A 19,970-nucleotide genomic window follows, 5' to 3' on the forward strand; every position below is an offset into this window, starting at 1 on the left:
TAGAGAAGTTAACAGTAATATTATATAAGCAGGCTTCTTTACAAGTAGCACTTTTATTTGTACAGAATAAATTTAATGACCTTAAGATATTGAAAAAAGTTCTTGATACTTGCTTGTCAGAATTTGACATTTCTACGCCACAGATAGCGATATTTTCTCTTCTTCCTTATTATCTTTTTTACAACAAGTTCAGAATTTTTCAAGAATACATCTTCTGCTCATTCGGAGGTCTACAGAGATTTACACAACTATCATATTCTTATCTATCAGGTTTATGCAGCTTAACTCACAGTCTACTTCTGAACAAAACTAGCTTGCATCAACTTTTGTGACTTTTAGACTATTTTTGAGAAAAATTTTAACTCCACCACTTTTTTTTCTTTTTTCTACACATAATGCTGGCCATAACATACCCTTGAGGAACAAAAATATTTATTTCAGATTCATTTAACCAATGTTCCAATACACAAACTACATCCACTTTCTTACTTCTACAATAATGTTCTAATTCTAGTATTTTATTTGTAATGCTGTACATATTGATTTGTAGCACTGTGAGTACTTCATGTCTGTCAATATTTGGACATATTGTGCCTGATGACATTATTTCTTTCTTTGCAGAAAACAGTGATTTCTTATAAAGATAATCACACTGATCATTTTTATGCTGAGCCATGTAACTTACGTACGACTTGGATCTCTCCATATTCTTCCCCGATATCATAAATAAATCCTCATCCTGCATTGTGGCTCTTCTTGGTCTCAGTTGCATTCTCTGGTTGCTTGTACAGGAACTCCAGACTTCTTTGCTTCATATTTTCATAATTTTCGATCACTCTTTGACTGAAGTCAGGAATTCCTAAAATGAAGTCTCATTCTATAGAGAGCACTGCAAGTGCTGATAGTCTTCCTTGGTCTATAGTATCTTGCAAGAATTTTTTGATACATTTATGTTATGAAAAACATCTTCCTGCTTCTCCAGAAGGTCAATAGGAGCTCTGAAAGAAGTTTCTGGAAAACTGAAAGATTAAGTGGTGCATTTCTCTGGTAGAAAAAGGGAGGGTGCAACTAGATATCCAGTGAACTTGAATCTCTCCATTGCCTCATAAGTTGTAATGTCACATACTTCTTTTACCTCTCACAGCACACTACACATCACTCTTTCACCTACAGTTCTTCCTCTTTTATAATACTCATGGAAATCTGTTGAATTTTCATTCACCCTACCCTAATTACAGCCAATTTTGTGTATATTTTGGGTCAATATCCATTTTCTGTAACTCAATATGCAAAATATCCACATGGATCAAAATTTTATGAAAAAACAAGAGCTAGAAAATGAACATTTCATCCTTTAAAATCATTACTAGGTCACAGGCTTGCAGGATGGTATTTTCATTACACAGTTTTAAGCCATTGCTCATATTATTCATACACTTGATAATATCTTACTTATATTCAGAAACAGTATTGACACTCCTTGACTTGAAATTCTGAGTACACAGTCAATGTGGCAGTCATTTTTGTACTATTTAGTTGAGTATTGCTGTTCTTTGTGGAAATGCTGAAAAGAAGTTGCAGAGCCCCTGATATTTAGCGAAAAATATTTGCACATAGTTATTAATCAAAGCAACTTCAAGCGTAATGAGATTCGACTGGTGGACATAACAATGTATATATGAACCATTGGAAAACTCGTGCAAATCCATTGAATTTTCATTCACCTTACACTATTTTTTATAATTTCATGGTCAAAAACTGACAATTGATTTTGTGTTTATGGTGGGTCAATATCCATTTTCTGTAGCTCATTATGCAAAATATCCACATGGATCACAATTTTATGGAAAAATGAGAACTATAAAATGAGCATTTCATGCTTTAAAATCATTATTAGGTCACAGGGTTGTAGTATGGCATTTTCATTACACAGTTTTAAGCCATTGCTCATATTATTCATGCATTTGATAATATCTTCCTTATATTTGGAAACAGTATTGACACTCCTTGACTGGAAATTATGAGTATACACTGAATGTGGCAGTCATTTTTGTACTACTTCGTTGAGTATTTCTGTTCTTTGTGGAAATGCTGAAAAGAAGCTGCAGAGCTCCTGATGTTTAATGAAAGATATTGGTGCACATTTATTAATCAAAGTAGCTATAAGCATAATGAGATTCAACTGATTGATGTAACAGTGAATGTATGAAACTCTGGAAATCTTTTCCTTCACAAGAGTTTGCACCCCAGGTGATGAGTGACTCATGACTGCTGCACCATCATATGTTTGTGCTACTTGTTTGTGTGGACTGTGAAATACCAGAATCTTTCCACTAATTAAGTATCTATAGAGCATTATAACTACCCATAAAACACATCCTCTTTCACTGTTTTTGTAAGCTATTACAGCCAAAAAGCCAACATCCTTAATTTTCTTCCTATATTCCTCTTGGCAGGCTTGAAGCACTCATTGGGGGAATTCACTATCGATGGATTTATAGGTTCCATTAAAAACTGTTGCTTTTTTTCTAAATGCTGTTTTAATGCAGAGTCTAATTCTACACTACAGTTAATCAAGCAACAAAAAATGCAAGCACTGGAAGATGATTCAGTCTCATCATGTTCTCTTAGGGCAAGATCCAATGCACCATAGAAATGTATCCAGTTAATTATTAAATTTAGTACGTAAGTTTTATTGGTAACTTTTTGGTTGTATAATACCGTGGGACTTCTGTACTGACTGCCTAATTGGCTAGCTTTATTTACATTGCCTAGGTTTGCCAGATTTAAAACATTACTCTTGTGGATTGAAGAAATTTCATGTTTTCTACTTTTGTCGTGGAAGTGTTCAATGTCACAGATACCACATTTAATCCACAAAAGCTCTCCTTCAAATAATAAACAAGGAAAACAGAATACGGTTGACTTGTTACTTGAGCCTCAAAATTCACTATAGCACACCTGCTAAATAACGGTGATGGTAAATAGTTTCTTCATTTGCAGCTATGTGTTAACTGCTAAGGATGTGTGAAAATGTTACCTTATTTGAAAATCTGACAGTTCCGATTGTCTTTGGTAGAGTTCGGGCTCTGTTTCTGTGACTGGCAGGGCAGCTCAGATCAGGTGTTCATACACTCAAGACACATTTACAATACAATGTTGCCAAGCATTGCCTCTGCACTTCCTGAGACACCCTAGTCCATGTTGGCAAGTGGAATGCAATCTCAAGTCACCGTCAGCATATTTCTTTTCCACTCTGCTTTATTCGGCACTTACAGCCAGAGCCTGGACATTTCAAAATGGGTAAATGCCACATTACTTTTTCACTTGTATAGAAAGCTCAAAAGCAAACACAGTTGAACAAAATTAGTTCTGGGGGTAATGCAAACCTGCAAACCTGTACAGGAGCCATCAATTGCCCCACCCCTCTTTCTTCCCCTTCAACCCTGCTTCCAGAAGAAGGAGCTTGGAAATTTGAACCTTCTTACATGTGTGCTCTTCTGCCACTGTTTGGTGAGTAGATTTTTTTACCAATCCAACTACATTATATATTTTCAAAAACTGACTATTTTGAAACTTCCTGGCAGGTTAAAACTGTGTGCTGGACCAAGACTCGAACTTGGGACCTTTGCCTTTTGTGGGCAAGTGTTTCATCATTTGAGCTACCCAACCATGACTCACAACCCATCCCTACAACTTCAATTCTGCCAGTACCTTGTCTCCTACCTTCCAAACTTCACAGAAGCTCTTCTGCGGATGTTGCAGAACTAGCACTCCCGGAAGAAAGGAGTCTTCATTGACTATTTTCATTGATACATTCACCTGTTTGGATTGTTCATTTTTGCTCATGCCCACATTTTGTTTTTGCATAAAACGCTGTAAAAGTAGTATGGAACTGTTATTAGATGAAGGTGTCACTATCACAGGTGCTCTACCTCTGAGAGGGCAGGAAATGCCAATGACACCAGAGGTGCTGGGTGGATTTGTGAGACAGGAGTTGTATCTTAATGTTGGTTAGCACTGTTACATCCATGGTCCAGGAGTGAAGAGACAGGGAAAGCTAAGGACATGAAGTGGGTAGAGTGGGTGGGAGCATATCATTTTTTTAGAACTGGGAAACTTATTGGGGAAAATTTTCATCATTTTGGGACACAGGAATTATTTACACTTGTAATATTACCCTCCCTCACATCACCAGTTGATTTTCAATCTCCTAAATAATTGATGTGTTACATAAGCTTCAATAGGAGTAAGATGTACAAATAACTTTTTTACTTATCTTCATTTTCTCATTGTTGGCTGCAGTTTGTCACATCTAGGGGTAGATTCTTGAGGCTGAAATTTTTGACTTTGTGGATTCCAGATTACTTGGTAACAGTTAAGTAAGTCTGCTGTATTATTTCTGTTTCTATGACTTTTTTTATTTTATCCCATTTTTCTATGTCACATTGTCTTTACAATCTCAACTTTAAATTCACATTGTTATTGCCAAACACAAAAAAATGTCTGATTCCATCAGTGTCATGCTCACTACTACCCATTCTGCAGTACTAGCAATATCCCAAAGAGTTTACAAAACATAAGAAGTTTACAAACTTTCTTGACAAAAGAAGACTCTTCACCAAGTTATGTCATTGTTTTATAAATGAATTGAGGAATAAAATTAATAATTAGCTTTAGATTGTGTAATTAATAATATGATTTTTAAGTATGCCAGATATTTCATAATTTCAAATATTTCTAAAAGAAGAGTAATTTTAACTGTACATACAGAGTTTGTACATATCTGTTGTAACAAAGTAATTTCTTTTTATACATTTTAACCTGAAATATAATACATCATATACAAAGTCATCTGCAGTTCATTTAGTTAAACAGCTGAGATAATGTTCAAGATTCAAAAATATTTTTGGTGTTGACTATTTCTATTATAGAAAGGTAATGCTAAAGGATGGTGTCCCTTTACACACTGCCATATATACTTTTGAAAAAAGTTTGAGAAGGTAATTCATTCATGTCTGAGATGTTTTACCACAAGGGATTCATATTACTTTCAACAGTAATATTTATTTATTAACCAGTCTATGAGATTCAATATAATATGTCACTGATTAGGCAAGAACTGAAAATTGGGCAGTGATTGTCACAGCTTTTTGGCTGCACTTGGGAATGCACAGTCTGTATTCTGATGTTAGGCTTAGTTGCAGCATGTCTTCTATCCAAGAGACCTGCAAGATGAGGAAAAAAATCTCATTGCAGAAAAAAACTAATTTTACTTATTTATAAGGCAAAGGCAGGCTTCAGTTCAATGTACTACTAGAAAATGGGAAAATATATTAATTAAAAATCCTCCATAAACAACTATCTGATGACCAGCTTTCATGGCATTTTTAGCGTATCATGCTAAAAAAAGAAGCATTGTGAACCTCTTATCAAAACAGAGGTGACCTAAATGATGAATGACCTGAGCTTTCTAAATTAATAGGATCATACAAATTTAGACTTCCAGAAAGTCCATATTGTTGTAAGTCTGCTTCTTCAATGATGCAGCTTTTATTAAGCACAGATTACTTACAATTAAATCAAAGAAAGCGTTTCCTGGCTCTTCTCAAAATATGCAAAACAAAAGACTTCTGAATGTGGCTACTTTAAGGTCAATACAGCACTCTGAAATATTGTTAAATAATTCACACGTCAGTGCTGGAGATCACTGTCTGTAGATGTGGTTGGAGAGCACTCAGGTACACACCACTCTCTTGGTGCAGCCATATGCTGTGAGTTCATTCACTGAAAACACAACTTAGGCAGACAGGCAAGTCTGTGGACCAGCCATATGTCAACGGTAGGTAGAAATGAAGTCTAACCAACAGTCCAGGAAAGACTACATAGTGCAGTGTCATTACCAAAAGATACATGAGAGAGCTTGCTGTAAACATAGAGCAGTTGACAAGTGAGGCTGTAATAGTCTGTGGCAGCTTTCAAACTGCCACAAGTGTTTTTTTTATGTGACCTGGTGCCAATGTATGTATCCTTCCACATCACAGCTAGCAACATTGCCAGATGTGGGCATAATTATATTGATTGATTCGTCAATATGTTTAGCAGGTTTATAACAAAAATCGCATACAAAGCTGTAAGAAATAAATAAGTAAATGAGAATAAAAAAATACAAAAGACCACTGAAAGTAAGAGATTTAAATGTATCAACAATACAAGAAAAAGGACAGACTGCTAAGCATCATAAAGATGACACACTGAGGTAGAGACGAACACAATGAAAAGACTGTCTCTTCATTGTGCCTGTTGCAACTCAGAGTGTTATCTTTATGGTGAGTAGCAATCAATCTTTTTCCTTATATTGTTGATACTCCAACCTGGAGTTTCTTTTCTTGAATGTAAATGTATTTTGCAAATGATTATTTTGAGATACTGCACCAGTAAATTTACTGAGCTGAACATAGTTATTGAGACCACTATCTGCTACAGGAAACAATACAGTCAAAACGTGTTGATTATTGTGTTGTTATTGTTAATCATGTCAAAGTCCAATACTGTCACAAAGACAATGTGTACAGTCTTCTATTATCTTGAGGCTTTTACTTCCTCTGCCAGATATATGTATTTGGTGACCTTTTCTTGCAGATGGTTTGAAAGTTATGGCTTTTAGGTTCAGTGATGTCTTTGAGGATGACGATTTGCTCAGCTTTCTTGTTCTTTGATGTGCCAAGTAAACTACAACAGAATTGTTTTATGGTTATCATGCTGCAAGTCCAATTAATTTATATATGTTTTTGTTTGAACAAAAGTTAAAGAATTAGATCTGTAGCATTGAGGAAAGTCTTTAATAAATTGATTCTGCTGCCCTACAATTTTGGTGACATCATTATACCTTTTAAAATATTCTTTGGGTGCTAGGACATTAATCTACATGTAATGTGTGATCCCACACTTCCTGCAGCTTTCATCTATTCTTTGGTAATTCAGTATATACTTCCAATAATTTCTTGTCACAAGGACCTGATATTGAATCACTGTCAAAAATCCTTCAGTTTCTGCATGCAAACCTGTGTACATGAGCCAACTATTTGATGCCTGTAAACACACATAATAGTGGCTGAGGTTTTCGTATATTTCTCCTGCTGTTTATTCCTAATCCAACCTATATCATTGGTGTCAATTATTTCTGTCTTGTAACCTATGACAGATTACTCTGCAGATTGAGTGTAATTAATGTCAGTGATTACTGTTTCTTTATGGACTCATTAGCTGCTGTTGTGAAAATGCTGCATCAGATTTCAAAATTGCTTCTCTTGCAGCTGCTCAGTATCTGGTAATCCACTACTCCCTGTCACAATTCAACAGCTGATTTAGAATAATGGATGCCATGTTTAGTAAAAACTCTCCTCTAGCATTCTCCTGAGTATGTTGTAATGAGGTCAAAAGTATGAGTCTGCATTGGAACTGCATAGGTATTAGATTAGGTTAGATTAATACTTGTTCCATAGATCATGAATACGACACTTCGTAATGATATGGAACATGTCGGTTAATAAAAGATGTCTGTACAAGATATTACATTACCCAAAATATTGCATGACACTAATGTTTAAGTTGTTTTTTTTATTTTATTTTTTATTTTTATTTATTTATTTATTTATTTATTTTGCCCCCCTTAATTTATATCTAAAAATTCAGCCAATGAGTAGAAGGAGTTGCCATCTAGAAATTCTTTTAACTTATTTTTAAATGTTAGTTGGCTATCTGTCAGGCTTTTGATGCTGTTTGGTAGGTGACCAAAGACTATTGTGGCAGCATAATTTACCCCTTTCTGTGCCAAAGTCAGATTTAACCCTGCATAGTGAAGATCATCCTTTCTCCTGATGTTATAGCTATGCACACTGCTATTACTTTTGAACTGGGCTGGATTATTAACAACACATTTCATAATATATATACTGTGAGGTTACTGTGAGGATCCCTAGATCCTTAAATAGATGTCTGCAGGATGACCGTGGGTGGGCTCCAGCAATTATTCTGATTACATGTTTTTGAGCAACGAATACTTTTCTACTCAATGATGAATTACCCCAGAATATGATGCCATACGAAAGCAGTTAATGAAAGTAGGCATAGTAAGATAATTTACTGAGATTCTTATCACCAAAATTTGCAATAATTGTATTAATGATGCTGAAGGTATTTTTCCATTTCACCTCAGTTTCAGAATAGAGAAAATTCTCCTGATGTGTTCTTGTTATGTATTGTTTCATTGTTTTGTGCATCAGTTATCGTCCTTGAAGGATGCCCGCATACTTGTAGTATTTGTCCCTGTGGTAAATTATGTACCCATCACTCATCTCAAACCCGGTAGAGTAGATCTTGCCCCTTGTTTTGTTCATTCTCTTGCATTTGTTCAAGCCAAAAGACATGCTTATGATTCTAGAAAACATTACTACTGTTTTTAGGAGGTGAGCTATCTGTGTTTCTGTTTTGACATACAATTTAATGTTATCCATGTACATCCATGTACATCATCCTTCCAAAATGTGCCTATTGGTCCTAACTTGCTCTGTTGTTATAATTTTATTGCTGCCTTTTGTCTTTTCATAATGTTTATATGTGTGTTGGTAGGTGAAATATTTATCTTATAGATCTGCAGAACACTAAAAAATCATGTATGCTTTTTGTAATCATTGTAGCCCCTGAATATGTTATGGTTTTATCTTCTTGCTCCAGTATGATAGAATCTATTATTATTATTATTATTATTATTAAGTCACCATATATGTGCTAGGACTTCACATTTGGAAGGAAATACTCTGTTTGTGCCTACACTGTAAAGATGTGGGGAGAGGAGGGAAACATACTGGTCACCCATGAGTGATTCTCCAGTGTGGCTCCTATTTAGGATTCTGTGTTGAAATCAGTCAGTGATGGCATTGAAGATGCTTGGGCTAAGTAGAAGCACTCTGAAAAGCATTAATCATGAAGCCTAAAAGCTGTAGTGAACTGAAGGAGACTACAGTGAAGGAAATGGGTCAAGGTCAATGGGTATCCAGAATGGATTGCAGTGTATTAAGTGGTCTAATGATTGGAGAGGCTATAAAGTGTACAGCAATGGTGGTGGCTTTGGTAAGTTAGCTAGCACATGTACATGTATACATGACTGGTTATGGGGACAGTGCAGGTGCCATGTCCCATGGAGACCAGTGAGTTTCAGTATTTTCAGTTCTGATCTGCAGTGCATTTGTCTTTCTTAGTGTTTAGTCAAACATACATGCCAAAATTGCTGTGTGAGATTTGCAACTTTGCAGCAGAAGTATAAGTGCTGGCACACTGCTCATAGTCATGGCTGGAGCAAATGGAATATGATGCAATGGGGACACCCACTGATGATTTCTATTAGGTTATGATCTACTGTCTTTGGCTTATATGAACTAAGAAACAATGTAAGGATTGCCTCCACTAAGAAACAATGTAAGGATTCCCTCCAAGAAACAATGTAAGGATTGCCTTCAAGTTTGAGCCTTTCATGATACTGAGCATCATTCTCTCTGAAGTTCATGTCATGCTATCAGAACTTCTACTGGAATTTTGAAGAAAAGGTGCAGTTTGCTGTGTAGTCAACATTGTTCATGTACAAAATTTGGAAACTTGTCAGGAAGAAAATTGTTCCTCTTTTTCCCCTAAGGTAAGTCTTTCCGCTCCCGGGATTGGAATGACTCCTTACCCTCTCCCTTAAAACCCACATCCTTTCATCTTTCCCTCTCCTTCCCTCTTTCCTGACGAAGCAACCGGGGGTTGCGAAAGCTCGAAATTTTGTGTGTGTGTTCGTGTGTTTTATATTGTGCCTATCTAACAGCACTTTCCCGTTTGGTAAGTCATGGAATCTCTGTTTTTAATATATTATTAGAGAGAATTATGGACCTCTGTCCACCTGGAACAGAGTACAAAACAACCTGCAAGTGCTCATTAATTTATTTGGTTTGCCTGTTTCTGGGTTTGATGTCATAATGGTGAGTACTTATAGTGCATTGTTGGTGAGAAATGTAAGGTTTTGTGTAGTACCACTGCAGCATACACTAAGTAAGAGAGCTGTTTTGCAGCAACATGTGGATTCCTCGCTTCGGTAGAGACACTCATTCATCATATCCTTTCAGAAACAAGCAGAACAAAGTGGCCACAGCTGGCATGGAATTCTATGCTGTACTGATGGGGAGCAGTAGTTGTTATCAACAAAATAGAACAATGCTATGGTGTATCCTAGCAGTATTGAGGGACTGGTGTTTACTGTCATAGTTCAATGTGAGCTCTATTTGTATGTATGGCGCCACAGTGTTGGCTTTTTGTCATATCAGAGTGTTTCTATTTTTGCAAGAGCAGTCCAGTGACTTACTCAACTTGTAACCTCTCAAGAGGTATGTGATGCTTTCATCACCACAATGCAGATCTCCTTGCTTTCAAAGGACCTAATAAGTATGTCTCTAGTTGAGGAACCCATGTCTAATTAGCATCCACAAATTTACAGTGATGACTAAGACCATAGAGAGTCTATGTGACTGCATTGGTTGCCTGCACCAGCTGCTGCAAGACCACGTGGGATAATTCCAGTATATAACACTTCATAAAGTAATGATTACCTTCTTTATAGAATCATGAAAGAGGATGTGTGTCTGTGTGTGTGTGTGTGTGTGTGTGTGTGTGTGTGTGTGTGTGTGTGTGTGTGTGCAGATGTATCTCATCCACAAAAAGTAGTTAGAGTAAATAATTAAATTTACCATTACATTCATTTTACTCATACAATATACAGACAACACATTAAAATTGTAAAAAAATTGAATCGGGTTTGACCAAATAATTTACATTATTTAACAAACACAGTATGTCTAGAAAAGACTACTAGAGAAAAATTAATGCTGCAGTTCAGAAGATGTTACCTAGAAAGCACAGAAATGATGCTGAAGGTGCCACAAATACAGGCCATAGTTTAATTAAATAGGATAAATACTACTTGAGATGAAATCAGTGTCACTGATGAGTGCTAAGAGTACATAAGCTGTAGCTTCCAATTATGTTATTTTTGTTTCTTCTGAATTTAGTACTGAAACAGTGCTATTTACTTCTGGTGTCATTCCTACTGTTAATGGAAGGATTGAAGTGACACATTCATTGCCAATTGGATTTATCATCAGAATATGGAAGTCGTAATCATTTTTGCCACAAACATAATGGCAATGTTATGAAAAGAATAGAGATTTTGAGTTGCAGACAGGCACAACAAAAAATTGCTAAGCATTTGAGATTATGGCCAAAAGATCTTTTTCTAAAGTAGACAATGTGTGCATATGCATCCCCCCCCCCCCTCCCCCGGCAATCAATCATAACTCACACACATGACTACTCACACTATCATTTTCATAATGTTGTCATATATATATAAACATGATATATTTATAATATTTTCTAGGGACAGTGAATACATGTGAAAATCATACACAAACATTTTGATAGCCAGCTGCAAAGGAAATGCAAATAATTTGGGAGTAAAGGAGGCAACTCACCGAACAGCAGAAATTTTGAGTCATTAACAGGCACACTAAGATAATGAAAACTTTGCTAAATTTTGGCTTAATCCTTTTTGTGTGTGTTGGGACGGGGAGGATGGGGTGTGACGCATGCAGCTACATTTCCCTCCTCCCCCCCCCCCCCCCCCTTCCCATCCACCACCCACGTCCTCCTCCTGTGCAGCTACATTGCTTTCCCTGCAGGTATAGTGTAGTAGTGATTTTTGTACAATAACAGAAGACGTCTTTGCTAAAAGTGGTATCTGTTACAGAAATAGAACATACAGCTGTTATTCTGTAATTGTCTGTTCTTACACATCACACCAAACTGCGTTTGTAAATAAGTAAGTTAACGTTATATGCAATAATGATCCATCCTTTGCAAGTAAACACTTTTCTGTGTTGTTGCACACAATCACAGCATGATATGTCCTTGTGTTTATTATCCTTGACTCATTCTGTTCATGAAAGTTCCTTCTTTGATGAGGTTAATGGAATGCCTGATAAAATGTTTCTATAACTGTAACACATTTCTGCATATTTGTAGGATATTCAGTTATTTTATTCATATGTAATTTGTTGATTGCTCTTTACTGAAAAATCAAAAACCTCAATGCTGTTCTTTTATTGGGCATACAGGCACAACAGTGTTGGGTGCAATTGATCCATTAAACCCTATTGCTGATTTGTGTGCAAAACATTCTCTATGGATGCATGTAGATGCTGCTTGGGGTGGAGGAATACTTTTTTCTCGCAAATATTGTTCAAAACTGAATGGAATAAACAGGTACATCACTTTTTTTGCACTATTGTTTAAAGATAGGGCACAATTAATTGTCATGAAAGCTACATGCTTCATATGTTAAAAACTCTGACATTCTTAATTTCTGAAAACAAATTAAAAGCTTTTAATGAGTATAGGATTCTGTGGCCAGAGCCAGCTTCTGAAAATTCTTCTTGGTTTGTAACTGCATCATGATGTGAAATGAATTAACATTTTGACCAGTATTTCAAGTAGCTTGCATCATGTGATTGTCCACTTGTACACAACATGCTATAGAAAAACAACTTGTAATAGGGACCAATATTTTGGTTCATTTTATAACATGAGAAGGTCAGAAGCCCAGAAGATTTCCAAGGAAGCTTTCTTGTATTGTCAATTCCAGACTGTCAATAACTTAGCATCAGATTTATTTGTTATATAATTTGGAAATCAGTGAATGTTTCATTTGTAGTGTTGATGGTGGTGTTGGTGGTAGTAGTAGTAGTAGTAGTAGTAGTAGTAATAGTAGCAGTAGTAGTAATAGAAGTAGTAGTACTAGTAGTAGTAGCAATAATAGTATTAATGATGCATTTAATTCTCATTTAACATTCTAGAATATGATATTAGACATGCAAAGTTACACAGACACATATTAGCATATTATAAGTATAAACAGACTACTTGCTTTCAATACACATACAGATATATACCTAATTCATCTTATTCACACCATTCAACCAACATCAGCAGTCTAAAATGTACATCAGTTACTGGAACAAAGATAAAATTAGCAGGAGAAAACTAATTTAAGTAGTATATATTATTTTTGCTTACGTATGTACTTAACTTCATAATGATGTCCCTGTTGGAAAAATATCCTCTCTGATAAATTGTTTCTAAATTGTGTTTTACACTGTATAAACAGGATGAAGTTAAGTAATTTTTAAATGTATTTCTAAATGTATTTTTTTCTAGATTTCTGTCATATGTGATGTTTTGTTTTACAACTAGTTTTCTAAATTTATCTGTGTCTCAAGGTCAAGTTTTTAATCCACCTGACAGCGTTCTTCTATAGCTTCACAAACCATTCTCGTGGTGTAAGGGCTTCATTTCCCCATATTATGATGCAGCATAATTATGTTATGATGGAATGAGCCATAGCCTAATGTTAACAATTTGTCTGGTGTTACTGTCTAATTTTTTCCTCATTAGGAATATGCTGCTGTTTACTTTGGAACAAATTTTATTGATATGATAGTCCCAACTCATTTGCCTATCAGTTCTAACTTACTTTAATTTACTAATATTACTTTACTTTTTATAATTAGGCCCAGAGGACTGCATGACATCACAGTGCAGGCTCTCCATGTGCTTCTATCTCCTGCTATCTGTCTCCAGTTCTCCACACCCCACAGCTGTAGCAAGTCTTGGCTTACTCCATCCATCCACCCATCTCTTGCTAGGTCTTCTAACAGCCAGAAATGTATAGTTCTCTACTTTTAGAATTGAGTCTCCAATCTTAAGACAAATTTAATTTGACTGCAGTGAACCATTTCCATGTACCTGCTTGTAAGTGTTCTTGTTTGTCTTTAGAAACTGTTTCACTGAGACATTTATTTGCTTCTTTTGTTAAGAATGCTTACAGCTTCAGAAAAAAAGTCTCAGTTGTGAAATTATTTAATGTTGATGATGCGTTTCACCCTTTGAGGGTATCATCAGATTGTCTACAAAAACAAGAAACCAATAACCACTGTAAGAGCCACACATGGCATAGTGTCTGTGTTGGCAGGCACACAAACATTACTATGACAAATTGAGATACAGGTGACATGTACAGTGCAGCAAGAAGTACCCAGGTGGTGTACATGACTGGCTTAAGGCACATTTTTGAAAAACTAAAGTGCGTAAAACTAGTAATGAAATGCAAAACAATTCAGACACATAAAACCCAAAAATTAAATAAAAACACAAAGAATAGGAAAAATCATTATATGAAAAACAACAAATCGAAATATATCATTAACACTCTGTCAGCTGAAGTAAAACATTTAAATTTTGGAGTACATTCATAGTGTATGCATTATAAATCAATAAATCTTCAAGATACCAGGATTGGGGGTGGTCTTAAGTGTCACAAACAAGAGACAAAAGTATTCTTAGTCATTAAAATAAAGACACATAAGTTATAAAAAGTAAATAGGTAAAGTTATCTACAGTTAAAAAGCCATTAAAAAGTCTCCTTTAAAACATGGTTCACCCAACTTCACAACAAAAACCAACAAATTGAAAGTGATGCTGTTGACATAAAATAATCATTGCAGCAACATTCAGAACACTGATAACATTGTATCATAATATATTTGATTACTGTTAATCATTTGATCATTCAACAACATGTCTTTGTCAAAATTGAGCTGTTTAATGTATTCTATCTCCTCTAGAAGATTCAACTTCTTCCTCTTCTGGGCAGGGTGTAATACTCTCAGGTTTTCTAGTGTGGGGGACTGATGCCTGATGGACTTTAGATGCTCAGTAAATCCAGATTTTTTTAAAATCTGACCTTTCTTAGTAAACAAGTGCTTCCTGAGTATGTATTTGCATTGTTTCGCTTATATGTATTTCATTACTCATTTTATGCACTTTTCTTTTTCAAAAACTTGTCTTAAGCCAGTCATGTGCACCACCTGGCCACACTATACATGACACGTGCATCTCAATTTGTCATAGTAATGTTTTTGTGCATGCCAATACAGACATTGTGCTGTCTATGGCTCATACCGCAGTTTTGTAATCATGGCCCTATCTTTTACTGCCTTGGAGGAACTGGCTGGTGTGCTCAAGGTAACATATAATAACCGTGAAAAATTTTTCCGCCACATATTTGTACTTTCTCAGTATTATTCTGGTTGTTTCCCTCCTTTCACTAGGTCCACTTCAAGGTTTAAATGTTTCATGATGCATGGATTTTATTTCTGGTTACCCTGGTGTCCATTTTACATTATACATGGTTTTATGGTTAATATGTGATGTATCCAGCTACTTTTACATAAGTTTTTATTGCTTTTAGTTCATGTTGTATGCATAGCTATGCAAGATAGGACCATGCAATTTTCCTCAATTTGTATCTAATTGATGGACTTCTTTTTTTTTTTTTTTTTTTTTTGTAAACAATTTGATGATGCCCCAAAAGGGTTAAATGCATCATTGACATTAAATAATTTTGCGACTGAGACTGGTTTTGTTCTGAAACACTTTTAAACCAGTTGCTGTAACAGACTGACATGATGAAATGGGAAAATTTTTAAACTTGCAGCTATTAGTCTTCCATTGCTCCTATACTTACTGTAATGTCCACTGTGTTTGATGTCTTGTTGAGTGGCAGTTGGGAGCAGGTCGTGGTCAGGATGCCACGGACCACCACCCAAGGATATGGGTGAGTAGGCTCTTAGTGAGTGGGTGCCTGTCTGGAACCCAGCAGTATTAAACAATTGAACATTTATTGTTCAGTAATACATAGATAAGCAACAGCATTCCCAGCTGCAGCAAGACAGGAGCAGTGCACACCCCGCCTGGAGGGCACTGACACCAGTGCTCAGCCAATGTGGACACTGCTGTGATGGCAAGGGGTGTCAAAAGGCTACTAAGGTAGCAAGATGGCTGGGCATCAGCTGCATTAGCTGCTGTGGAGTTGCACTGAGTCATGCTGTGGCCCCTGGGCAGTAGAGCGGCCAGCAGCAGTGCAGTCCATATGTACATTCTCAGAAATTTCTTCCTCAAATTAAGGCCTATGTTTGATACTAGTAGACTTCTCTTGGCCAGAAATGTCCTTCCTACCAGAGCTAGTCTGCTTTTGATGCCTTTCTTACTGCATCCACCATGGATTATTTTGCTGCCTAGGTAGCAGAATTCCTTAACTTCATCTACTTCATGACCATCAATCCTGATGTTAAGTTCCACATGGTTCTCATTTCAGCTACTTCTCATTACTCTTGTCTTTCTTCAGTTTATTACCAATCCATATTCTGCACTCAACCTCTGTGACTTCAAGTACCATTTCTTTGTAAATTGATCCTTCCTGAGTAATTTCTTAAACTTCAGCCTACTCATCATCATTACATATCAGGCATGGGATAGTCACTTTGCACCGTTTCAGACTCCATTTTATTACTTCTTAGTACGTAATACTCATGCTGCCGGGCGCCCCACTGCTGCTGCAGGTAATTGGCTATAACCTGAGAATGAATAAAGCTATGTTTAAAATAACAACGGCATTGTTTTTCTGGTGAAATTCTCTATCTTTTTGATATGTCACATGACCACATTCCCATTTGAAATTTTGGAGTTGAATCCAAGATTGCGGCTTTCAAGATGGCCGCCATGTTGGTGGCATAGCCTATAAAGTTTCCCCCTTCCCGTCACTCGTGTGTAGGGACTCTGTTTCCTTGTTTGCTACTCCATTTGAATTTTATGAGGGTGTTTCTGGACTTTTGGACCACCCTGTATATGAGGATACTGAAGGAATGAGAGAGGAAAATGATGAATTGAGTTCTGTAATAAATTTCAGGTAGTAATAGCAAATGATATGTTCAGGAATCACAAGAGGAGGAGGTATACTTTGAAAATGCTGGGTGATACAGGATGATTTCAGTTAGATTACATGGTTACACAGAAATTCTGAAATAAGATACTGGATTGTAAAGTTTACCCAGGAGCAGATATAGACTCAGATCACAAAGTAGTAGTGATGAAAAGGTTGAATTTAAATTAGTCAGGAATAATCAATATGCAAAGAAGTGGGATATGGAAGTACTAAGGAATGACAAGATATGCTTGAAGTTCTCTAAGGCTATAGATACTGCAGTAAAGAATAGCTCAGTAGGCAGTACAGATGAAGAAGAATAGACATCTCTAAAGAATGCAATCACAGAAGTTGGAAAGAAAAATGTAGGTACAAAGAAGGTAGCTGCAAAGAAACCATAGGTAACTGAAGAAATACTACAATTGATTGATAAAAGAAGGAAGTTCAAAAATATTAAGGGAAATTCAGGAATACAGAAATATAGGTTGCTTAGGAACGAAATAAATAGAAAGTGCAGGAAAGCTAAGATGAACTGGCTCCATGAAAAATGTGAGGAAATTGAAAAAGAAATGATTCTCAGAAGGACTGACTCAGCATATAGGAAAATCAAAACAACATTCAGTGAAATTAAAAGCCAGGGCAGTAACATAAAGAGTGCAACAGGACTTCCACTGTTAAATTTAGAGGAGAGAGTGGATGGGTGGAAAGAGTACCCTGAAGGTCTCTAGGAGGGGAAGATTTGTCTGATGAGATAGAAGAAGAAACAGGTGTCGATTTAGAAGAGATGGGGAATCCAGTACTAGAATCAGAATTTAAGAGAGCTTTGGAGGACTGAAGATCAAATAAGGCAGAAGGGGTAGATAACATTCCACCACAATTTCTAAAGGGGGAAGTGCCAACAAAACAACTGTTTATGTTGGTTTGTAGAATGTGTGAGTCTGGTGACATAATAATTGAGTTCTGCAATAAATTTCAGCTAATAATTGAGAATACTCTCTTCAAGAATCACAAGAGACAGAGGTATACTTGGAAAAGGCTGGGAGGTACAAGAAGATTTCAGCTAGGTTACTTCATGGTCAGACAGAGAGATTTCAAAATCAGATACTGGATTGTAAGACATACCCAGGAGAAGGTACAGACTCACATCACAATTTAGTAATGATGATGAGTAGGCTGAAGTTTAAGAAATTACTCAGGAAGGATCAATTTACAAAGAAATGGTACTTGAAAGTACTAAGGAATGAACAGATATGCTTGAAGGTAGCTTAGGCTATAGATACAACAATAAGGAATAGCTCAGTAGGTGGTTCAGTTGAAGAGGAGTGGACATCTCTAAAAAGGCCATCACAGAGGTTGAGTGCAGAATATGGATTGGTAATAAACTGAAGAAAGACAAGAGTAATGAGAAGTAGCTGAAATGAGAACCGTGTGGAACTTAACATCAGGATTGATGGTCATGAAGTAGATGAAGTTAAGGAATTCTACTACCTAGGCAGCAAAATAATCCATGGTGGATGAAGTAAGAAAGGCATCAAAAGCAGACTAGCTCTGGTAGGAAGGACATTTCTGGCTGAGAGAAGTCTACTAGTATCAAACATAGGCCTTAGTTTGGGGAAGAAATTTCTGAGAATGTACATATGGAGCACAGCATTGTACGAAAGTGAAACAGAGACTGTGGTAAAACTGAAACAGAAGAGAATCGAAGAATTGTTGAAAATTTGGTAAACTGATAAGATAAAGAATGAGGAGGTTCTGCACAGAACTGGAGAAGAAAGTAATATGTGGAAAACACTGACAAGGAGAAGGGACAGGATGATAGGACATCAGGGATTGACTTCCATGGTAGTAGAGGGAGCTGTAGAGGGCAAAAACTGTAGAGGAAGACAGAGATTGGAATACATCCAAGAAATAATTGAGGACATAGGTTGCAAGTGCTTCTCTGACATGAAGAGGCTGGCACAGAAGAGGAATTCGTGGTAGGCTCATCAATCCAGTCAGAAGACTGATGACTAAAAAGAAATTCCTATTAACCAATTGTCCACCAGGATGAATGGACACTGCCAAACTATGGCCAACAACACAGTAGACCACCCTGTGGCACAAATGCAGCTGAACATAATGTCATTGATTTCAGTGACTGTTTCATAACCCAGGTCATCTGGATCCTCCCATCCACCTCCAGCTTTTCTGAACTCCGCAGATGGGCGTTATCCTTACAACACATTTTCCGCTCCTGAAATTATCTCAACCTCAATCTATGCTAAACTTTTGTCTCCACATCTTCCACCCAATAGTTTCCTCTCCTCTGCCCTATCACCTCCTCCCTATTCTTATGCTCTTACCCTCTATGTGTGCCACCCACTGCCAATGCACTCATCCATCTTTCCCTTTCCCCAGTCCTCTCCTTTTTTGCCCCACCCCCCACCCCCCTCTCGATGCCCAACAGCTCCCAAAGCTGCAACTGTTGAAAATCTAGTCCCTGCATGCTCTGCCAGACAGCACTCTTTTCTCTCCTCAACCATACCCTTTATCTCTCCCTCTTACCCACCCCATCCTGATTGTTGCTTCCATTCTACATGACAGTTGCATACCATTCTGAGCTGCTGGAGATGATGGTTATGGTTGCATGAGATGTGCTTGCTTGTGTGAATAAATATGTGTGTGTTTCTTTTTCTGAAGATAACTTTGTGCCTCTCTGCAACAAAAATTTTTTGGCCTTAAAAAGTCATGCTGTCCTAATTGGCACAGGACTTGTCTTTACTACTTAAAAATGAGACTTATGAAATAATATAATTTTGCTACACTGCACAGATTTAGTGATAGTAGCGATATTCAAATGAAACATTTTGTGATAAATGTGACTTTACATCCAGAGTAGGGGTACAAGAATCTTCAAGTATTGTGGTACAGTGCATTCAGTAAGTTTCCAGTCCCATCTTTTTATAAACTTACGTTGACACCTCCCATTACAAAAACTTTTGAAACTAACTAGTCCAGACTCTTTAGAACAGCCTGTTGAGATGCACTAGTCTATCCATTTTCACTTTATCCTTTAGGTGTGGAC

General features: G+C 36.6%; 1 protein-coding gene across 1 annotated transcript in view; it reads left to right on the forward strand.

The window, feature by feature from the left end:
- The window catches only part of LOC126237335 (cysteine sulfinic acid decarboxylase-like), a 131,980-nt gene that overhangs the window by 100,408 nt on the left and 11,602 nt on the right, over positions 1-19,970 (forward strand). Inside the window, exon 4 of the mRNA XM_049947323.1 lies at positions 12,204-12,351. Coding sequence (XP_049803280.1) covers positions 12,204-12,351 — 148 coding nt within the window. The remainder of the gene's footprint in view (positions 1-12,203; positions 12,352-19,970) is intronic.

The sequence above is a fragment of the Schistocerca nitens genome, chromosome 1, assembly GCF_023898315.1.
Source record: "Schistocerca nitens isolate TAMUIC-IGC-003100 chromosome 1, iqSchNite1.1, whole genome shotgun sequence".
NCBI classification, from domain to species: Eukaryota; Metazoa; Arthropoda; class Insecta; order Orthoptera; family Acrididae; genus Schistocerca; species Schistocerca nitens.